We start from the raw sequence: 9,301 nt of genomic DNA, 5'->3' as shown, positions 1-9,301 counted from the left end.
ATTTAAAATTTTCTAATGGTTTACGGTTTATCCAAGATTTAAGGTTTATAATTTAGAGTTTGGAGTTTAGGATTTAGGGTATAGGATTTAGTATTTTGCTAAAAGTTTATCAATATTTATTTATTTATTTTTTGTAACTATTTTTATGTATTTTTATTGTTTTATTTCAAAAATATAATCTTATTTGGAAATTCAATTTTGTTTCTTTTTTTAAAAAATATCAAATATCAAATACTCAAACACTATTGGTTGGTGAATCTAGAGGTTCACCTAGGGGGTGAACCCAAGAATTTCTCGTAAAAAAAATGTCTAGTCGAAAGCATAACTCGTTTGTATTTGTAATCATGACAAGAAAAATTCTAACACATATTAATAGTTACAGAACTATATCATTTACAAAGGATAAAATATCATTTTGGGCTCGAGCTCCTTATTGCAAAGACGTCTGCGCAAGTGTTACAATCTCATGAAATAAAAGATAGAGATTACAAATAAAATAAAAGCCATAGATGGAAGAATTCATTCCATTCTGAAACCAAACTTGATCAAAAATAATTAGTACCGATCAAATTCACCAACTTAAGGTAATTTGATGCGAACTGCGTCGAAGTTAATCCATGCATATAGAGTTCATTGCCTAAAGTAATGAATTAAACTCCGCATACATATGAGAAGTTACTTGTTCCTTCTCCAAAGAACCGTAGAACCTTCTCCCTGTTTCCAATTGTAAAACAATTCCTCCACCAAAAAATTGAGTTGTTAGTCGCTCAAGATGCACCCACTTGGCATTTTGGTCGAAGCAATCTATTTCTCTCTTTTTGGTTAGTCGGGGAAGCTCTATTGCAATTTGCATCTCATGTCTCGTTTACTGCTTGTGCCACTTTCTAAACTTCAGTTTCATGAGTTGCATGAAGTAGTGTGTTCATTGACATCACTTCCTTTGAATTGAAAAGTTTGTTTATTTTTTGCCTTCTATGTAAACCATAATATCCTCGAAGTTTAGTTAGGCTTTGTATAAAAAAAATAAACGGCGAAATTATGGGAACCGAAATTCGCACTGTCGATTTCCGTTGGTTTAGGAAAGATAGGAAACATTAAATTTCCCAGAGGTCCCGGATATTTGCTAAACCACACGCCAAGCAATCAGAACACGAAAAACAAATTAAGTATGAAATTGATAAAACGAAAAGAGAGCAAAGAAGATCTTATTCCGAATTTGCGTATAAGCGTTTACAACAAGTACTACCTCGGACGTAAGAGCTGTCGGCGAGATCCTAGTTCTAACCACCTAAGACCTGAAAACCTAGTTGACTCGCAGCTCGATAACAAAAACGGAAAATTGCCTAATTTCTCTAAGTGCTAAGCTTTTGCTCTGAGTAGAAAAATTGCCTCTCTCTGCATCTTCGACCTCGACATCCTTATATATTCCTCTAGAGGCGGTTTCTTCTTTCTCTTTCTGCCCTCAGTTGAGTTTATCACTTCGCGAAAATCTTCCATTTTTTATCTTTGTATTTATCTTCGGAAACTTCACATTTATCCTCCGAACTTGACATTTATCTTCTCCTGCGTAACCAAAGATAAACCGTCATAACGATTGGGCTTGATTTCGTATAAAATCGTAAGTGGGATTTTAGCCGCGTTCTGGGCCCTCTCGGGCCATTTTCCGACTTAGGCGTTTTAACGATTTTATAAAAAGAGCGCTTTCGAAACGATGTCGATTCCGAAGAACATTCAAATCCCTCATATAGCGTAGGCAGTTCGAGGTGTTCAGCTAACCGTTACCGTTTTATATGATCAATCTGAATGTTATTCGAGAGAACGAGTTCTTGCGGTTTTTAAATCGTAAAGTTCCAACGGTGACTTCGATCGGGATGAAACAAGAGCAGGTTCGATCTAATCCTGAAGGGGAGAGCTACGAGGACGGCACGAAGGCAGGCTGATTGATCCAACTCGCCGAACGGACGAGTTGGACTGCATTGCTCGATCAAACTCGCCGAACGGGCGAGTTGGACGGCTTGCTCGATCCAACTCGCCGAACGGGCGAGTTGGACGATGGGTGTTTCGCTCTCCGGGATCCGTTGTCCGAGGCCTTGTGTAACCTTTCTCGAAGACTTATCGTGTGAATCCTTTTCAGAATTGTTACGAACTTGATTTTGGGTTCACATGTCTCTATTCTTTTGAATTTTACTTCTTCTTTTAAAAGAGGACATTTTTTCGGAAGTTTTCTGACGTTGATTTCGTCGTGACCGATTTTGACCCCAATACTTAGCTTCCCAGCTCGTTAGAACCATGGTGTTCTTGCAAGCGGTTTAGACATGCGGGGTAAGTTAGGCGGAATCCAATGTCTGCAAATCTGAGGAAGAATAGTGAATTCTCTTGCCTATAAGTATGTGGAGTAAATTTTCAAATTATTTACTTGCTCATTTCAACAAACTTTCTCTCAAGATAGAAATATCATTCCCTCTCTTCTCTCCCTTTGATAAATATTTCTTTTTGATCATGCCTTCAAGGAGAAAAGCTTCCACTAAATCTCATCACGATCGTTCTGTTCCCAATGGCTGTAGCTCGCAATATGACAACATTGCGCCAAATGTGGAGTTTGTGGAACACTCGATCGATCCTGAGGAGGCCAATGCGTATTGGGTGGCTAGAGGTAACTGAAAGCCCCCTAGACCCGGGACATGGCATCCTCATCCGTTTCATGTTGACCCCGTGGAGGGATGTCTGAGCAGGAGCTGTCCGAATGGGCTTGCCGCCATTCGGAGTTTCTGCAGAGTTCCGGAGTCAGAAGAATTTCATCTCCTAGTAGCTGGGGAAGTTGCCGAATCCCCACCCGATGGCTATTTCACGTGTTTCGAAGCGTACTTAATGCAATTTCACTTATGGTTTCCTCTCTTGGAGTTTATCGTGCGGCTCTTCAGTCGTTTCAGGCTATCGATCAATCAAGTCAACCCGTGCGGTTTTCAGCACATTGTCTGGATTCTGGTGCTGAGTTACGAACGGGGCATAACCCTCGACGTCGATCATCTTGATGGCATGTTGATGCCAATAAGAAATTTGGCCACAGTACGACTGAGTCCTCGAAATCACATGGCGATCATTGCGGAATTTGTGTCGAACTTCCGTGATTGGAAGTCGTTCTTCTTCTTTGTCCGAATCGACAATGCGTCTATGGAGGAGAGTTGCATTCCTATCCTTAGAACCAGATGGGGTCGGAAAGATACTTTCGATTGGTTACACGCTAGTTTAGACGATATCCAATCTTAAGCATTTGTTTTCTCGTTTTACAGTGACTAATCCTCTTCCCCCAACTCCGGATGGCTTGTACACCATCAGAGATTTACTCCGTGATAGTCCATTCTTTTGGGCTACGTTTAATCCGGAACGGGTTCGTCGCGCTGTCGCTCTCCACCGTTCTCGATTTCAGCCGGATTTGCCGGTCGAAGAAGGGGAAGAATCGAGCATGGACGGGTTCGTTCCACACGAGGCTCCAGCAGAAAGAAGGGGGTCGAGGACCCACAAGGACAAACATATAGCTGTTGATGATGACGGGTCCGACGAGGAATGCTTTCCCGAAGACATCCTTGGAGATTATCTCAACTGTGGTGTGTCGATTGATCTTGACGAGTTACTTGGTTCTGACGTTCCCGTGGCCGAAGGTGGATCCGGCAAGGGGCCGGAGTTTACTAAGGCGTCGAGGATGGTCAACGGGGTAAGTCTTGAACACATGTTTTTTTTATATAGCCAAAAATTTCTTGACTTTGAAAGCTTTCGCAGGGCCTTCTCATGATGAACCGAGCCCTTAACGCGAGCAGCCAGGAGGCTCGCATGGCTCAATTCAGGGCCGAGATGGCTGGTAAGGAAATTGCTCTTCTGAGGGATGAGTTAGAGCGTTCTCGTCGTTGTGAGGGAGAATTGACTGCAAAGGAGATTCGTCGTGCATACAGGCGAGGAAAGAAAGAGATGGACGAGGTTATGAAGAATCGTCGCGCCCAGTTCTCGTGCGAGTTTGGGAAGTTTAAGGAGAGTTATCAAGCTCTCGGGGCTTATCGCGAGTGTCGCAGTACCGTAGGTGGATTGTATTTTACGCAGGCTCCCGACTATTCTTTCGCTGCCGAAAATGTGACCCAAACTCGGCGCATGAAAGAAAGAGATAGAGATTTCGCGCTTCCTCAGATCGAGGAGAGGATTTGGAAGCAGTGGGAGCCGATTCTCGTTTTTCCTGATACGGTGGAAGCTGAGACGGGAGCTCCTGATGACACGGGTGAAGTGAACCAGCCGTCGGTTCCCCTTAATGTTAATGACCACTCGGTGGGGGGGGGGGATCGATGACCGAGTACTATGATTTCGATGGTTGATTGTGAAGCCCTCCGTGGCTTATTGGGAGAGTGTTCCCTTGTAACATATCTCTATTATCGGTTTTCTTCCGGCCAAGTGTGACCGTGTTTTATGTAGTGGGACTGGCCATGTGTTGCTTTGAATCCCTGCCGTTTACCGACCTCTGTATAATTCGTGCTTTTTATAAAAAAAGAAGTTTCAGGAATGTTTGGTTTTTTGTTAAGTGTAGGGAGAAGGATTCGAGTTGTCATCTCGCTCCTTGCCTTTTTGTGAATCGTCCCGTTCGTTGCTCGTCCGAGTGGTTTGAGAAGTTCTCAAAGTTTCGAGAGCGTTTAGATGCGGACGGAGAGACATGCTTTCAGGATCTCGTATCTTTTGGATATCATGTCTTGAGACATTAGAGAACAGTGTGCTGGGTTTAGGGTAAGACCTAGGTCTAATTACGGCTTTAAGGGGTTCGATGACTACTTCGACTTACGTTTCCTATATCGTTTTCGACCTGATTCCGTCCTGCTTTAAAGTCCGCGAAATGTTCTCGGCTTATACGACTTGTATGGTAGGAATCAAGCATCTCTATGAGGACAATTTTTAAGTCTCCCGAAAGTACTGACCAAAATTTCGGATTTCTTTTATAGCGCGCTATTTATCCTAGTCGGATGTAAGAGGATCTTTCCTTAGGATGGATCTAAATGCGTTTGTTTAGGACGGCTAGCGTGCTCGTCGGGACCAATCAACGAGCGTTGGTAACTTTTAGTCGCTAACGGACTGAGAGCATGTTCATGAAGATCTAGACGACATCACGCTTATTTTTTTCGAAAGCATACTATTGGTGATATTTTGAGTATCCGAGACCGGGGTCTCGTGTTCTGGTTGAGAGTAGGAATCGACGGTGCGACCGAGAAATTTTTGTGAGAGAGTTTTTGAGGTCGGCGGAATCTGTTGATTCCGGCAATGCCTTAGCTAATGTGACGAAGTTTCTTTGTTGGATAAGCTAGTGTGGAGTTGATCAGTTTTGAGTTAGGACGATTTTTTGCGAGTTTCCATTTTTTCGGGTTCGTATGATAATCGTTTTGGTCGTATACGAATGTTTTCCGAAAATATAACCAGACATTTCGCAAGATGAGAGAAATTTGAACGAAGTCTTTATTGCCGAAAAAGCTTCAAAAATATTGAGTACAAGGCAAATATTTTAGAATGCGGGAAAATACAAGTATTCGTATAATTACCCACTCCCCCCCCTCTTTTTGATGGGGGGGGGGATAGCTGAACTCGTCCTTTGACGAGCTGCCTATGTACCCCTTTCGGGGATCAAGCCATATCTCGTAGTTCTGCTGTTTGTGCGAGTGTGTTTACTCGGCTATCGTGTTTGTGTCTGCCGCCTTAGTTGCAGGACCGACATCTTCTACCGGGTTTTTCTCCTCCAGTTGGGTTGAAACGATGGGCTCCGAAACTGGTTGTTTCCTGCCCATTGTTTGAGTCGACGATTCTGGACCGTCTTTTTCCAAAGCGTTATCAGTTAGTGCCTGAGTCAGATTCGTCCGTTTCGGTTTCACTACTGCGGTGGTAGTGATTTGCCTTAGTTTTTGTTCTGCCAGGAAGCAACGTCTTGACTGTGTCTGGCATCCCCAGATCGCGGCAATTCCGTTATTAGTCAAAAATTTGATGCCTAAGTGATAATTCGATGGGACTGCCTTCATGGCGTTTAGCCAAGGCGTGCCCACGATGACGTTGTAAATGGCCAGGTAGTTGACGACCGCAAAGTCGACAATCTTCGTGACTTCTTTCGCAGTGACGGGCAGTTTAATCGATCCGAGAGTCATTGACATCGTGCCCTCGAAACTGATTAGCGGTTTGGGCGATGGTACGACTTCTCCTAGCTCAACATTAATTCTCTTGAGAGTATCGCGGAAGTTGACGTTGACCATGCTTCCCGTGTCTATGAGAACCCTTGCGACTTCGAGATCTCTTATCACGAGCAGATCGCAGTGGGGGTGGTCGATTCCGCAGGCCTCTTCTTCATCGAAAGTGATCGCTCCTTTCGGGAGGTCACTAGGCGCGGACCAGGTTCGCGCTCGTCTCGGCCTTGTGCTGGTAAGATTTGATGGCAGAGATGGTAACGCTGCAGTATTGCGATCCTCCGATGATCATATTGAATCTGCGGCGACTATTGTCGTTGCGATTCTCGTCCTGCCTCCTTCCACGGTTTTCTCTCGATTGGTTCTCTTGGAGAGAGTTCTCCGTTTTAGGGGGCTTATTGTTTCTTGGAGGGCGGTCTGAATCGTGGATGAGATTTTTTACGCTAGACACTTCGGTCAGTTCTCCCGCGAGAAGCTTCACGGCAACCCTAGTGCCGAGAACTTTGCAGTTTATGGTCGAGTGGCCGTGGGCCTGGTGAAAGTCGCAGAAGGCGTTCTCGTCGTAATTCGGATTTCGGGTCCATGTATTGCCCATCGTTCGGCCTTGCTCCGATACGGAGTTGATGGCGTAGTTATGCGCTCCCTGGGTCTCTTCTTCCCTCTGATGGACGTTTTTGTCATTACGAGGGTTTTTCCTTTTAGACTTCTGATCCGACCCGGGATCTTTCGACAATGTCTTCGTCAGCTTCTGCTTTTGCGACAAGACTTTCATCTCTTCTTCGATAATTATGTAGTCCGCGGCTTTATGAAGAGCGTCTTGGATCGTAAGCGGCTTATCAAAGGTGATCAACTTCATGAACTTTGACTTATAACATAGCGTCTTTCGGAGTACGTCTATTGCTACTTTGTCGCTTATTCCGCTGACTCTAGGAATGACGGTCTTAAACCGTTTTATGAAGTCACAGAGAGATTCGTCCTCTCCCTGGGACATGCTCCATAGATCGACATCTGAGGATTCTCGGTCTATGAACAAAGAGTACTGCTTAAGAAACTCGTAGGTGAGTTGGCAAAAACTTCCAATGGAATTTTGCCTCAGGCGAGAGAACCATTCAAGTGCTGCTGCTCTGAGGTTTTCGACGAAGAGGCGGCATTCGCCGGCATCTCTTTCGCTTTCTCTAAACTTGGCTCTCCCCATCGCGATCTGAAAGGCCAGTTGGTGTGCCCTTGGATCGGTTGTTGTACCATCGTAAGGTGTTAACTTGATCTTTCCAGGATCCAAAACCCTAGTTCCGGTGATGCGAGTAGTGAAGGGCGTTATTCGAGATTCATCAAGATTTCACTGCTCTAAATTCTGCAATCGTTTTCATGAGATGATCGCGAAGATCGCGAATCTCAGATTTCTCGCTAGCCAGATTTCCGACCTTGTCGGCGTTTGCAGCGAGTATTCCGAGTTTGCTCCTCGACCAATTCTTTTTTTTTGTCCCAGAAGATAGCTTCTTCGTCTTTGGTCATAGGGTTATCTGATGTGCCCCAATCCATGGATCAGTACATGGAACCAGCTCAGCATGGAGATCAGGACGTTCTGAACAATTCAACCGAGGTTCACCCATCTGACCGTACCAATCAAACTAACCGAGCCGTGTACCGGATCGACCCGCGTACGTCCGGAATGGAGTTTTAGTTGGAACCACGATGAGACGACCACACCAGAGCTCGTCTTTCCTGACCATCTCGACATTCTAAGGATAATAGTCGAGCTAGACTTAGCTTGGGTCGCGAAGAACCCAAAGACGGACATGCATTCTCACCTGGTGGATCATTCGGACAGTCCCATGTGTGTCCTTCTCCTTACTGCCATGCACCCATCTGGTTCGGATGAACGTGGACAGTAGCCGAATGTTCATCCTTGACCAATCTGCACAGAAGACCGAGTCTTTGACTAATTTATTATTTCTAGTCAATATCTCTATTTCCTATGTATTATTTTCCGTGTTCTTATTTATTTCTCTTTAACTACAAACACTATATATATGCAGTCTCATTCTATGAATAAAATCAGTCTAAATTTGAGTTTATTTTCGTTTTCTTCTTTTCTCTAAGTGAGAGAGAGAGTTCTTTAGCTAGTTCATTGGTGTGAACCGACTTGTTGATTTGGTGGTCAGCCAATTCATCTTTGTATGTTGTTTGGTGGTTAGCCAACGCACTATATTATTTCTTAGGTGGCTAGCCTTAGATCGTGGGTATATCAAGAGCCATTCCGCATCTCTTGATGATCCTTTAAATCCATCTCAGTTCCAAAAGTGCCATTTGCCTTCTCGGATCATATCCAACACCCAGCTAAAGTGATCCTTCAGTTTAGGGCATATCAAGTGGTATCAGAGCCACTTTGGCTGGTTTGTTTTCATTTCATCTTTTTATCTTCTCATCTCTTCACAAATTTCTTTTATTATTTCTTGTTGGATCCGGGCTGTACCTTTACTCCCTTGTGATTGCATGTTATTAAAAATAACGATTAAAAAAGGAGTTTTTGGCTTAATTCACTTCCGAAGAGAAATACAGGGGGAGTGGTGGAAGAGAAACCCTGCTGGCTGAAGAGAAACTCAGCCTTAGACAGTTAAGGCAGATTGATAGACTATGGATTTGACCCATTTTCATCCATAGTTTATAGGTGTTTTTACTAATAATTATTATATTTTAGAGTCTATGTATTATATTTATAAGATCATGAGTGTTTTGGAGATAAGTGATGATTTTGGAGCATTTTGGAGATATTTGGAGCAAGCACCCGAGATGACCATCGAGCTCGACCATCGGTCGATATTGGAGAGGAATAATCGATCATACTCATATCTGTGTATTGATCGACAGCGAAGCGCGCAGAAAGCCCGTTTGGTCACAGCCGACTTGAAGCCCAAGTCTTCACCATTTTACAAGATTACCCCTGACGAGTTTTACCCTAATTATATAAGCTTTGCCGCCATGTTAGAGGCAGATAGTACTTTTCTAGTTTTATTATTTTCACAGCAATGTTTTTAGGATTTTGATAGATTGGAGAGAAGATCTAAAGTTATAATTTATGATTGGAATTCCATTAATATATATTTACT

At 43.7% G+C, this 9,301-nt stretch overlaps 1 protein-coding gene across 1 annotated transcript; it reads right to left on the bottom strand.

Moving 5' to 3' along the window:
- Window positions 1-6,387: 6,387 nt before the first annotated feature.
- LOC106324087 lies at window positions 6,388-7,389 on the bottom strand. The gene has a single exon (XM_013762108.1). It carries the CDS (start codon window positions 7,387-7,389, stop codon window positions 6,388-6,390), a length of 1,002 nt encoding a protein of 333 aa, XP_013617562.1.
- Between the last annotated feature and the right edge of the window lie 1,912 nt (window positions 7,390-9,301).

This window comes from Brassica oleracea, chromosome C2 (assembly GCF_000695525.1).
Source record: "Brassica oleracea var. oleracea cultivar TO1000 chromosome C2, BOL, whole genome shotgun sequence".
Taxonomy (NCBI): domain Eukaryota; kingdom Viridiplantae; phylum Streptophyta; class Magnoliopsida; order Brassicales; family Brassicaceae; genus Brassica; species Brassica oleracea.
Note: the sequence above shows the minus strand (reverse complement) of the source record. Positions and strands in the feature narration are given on the sequence as shown.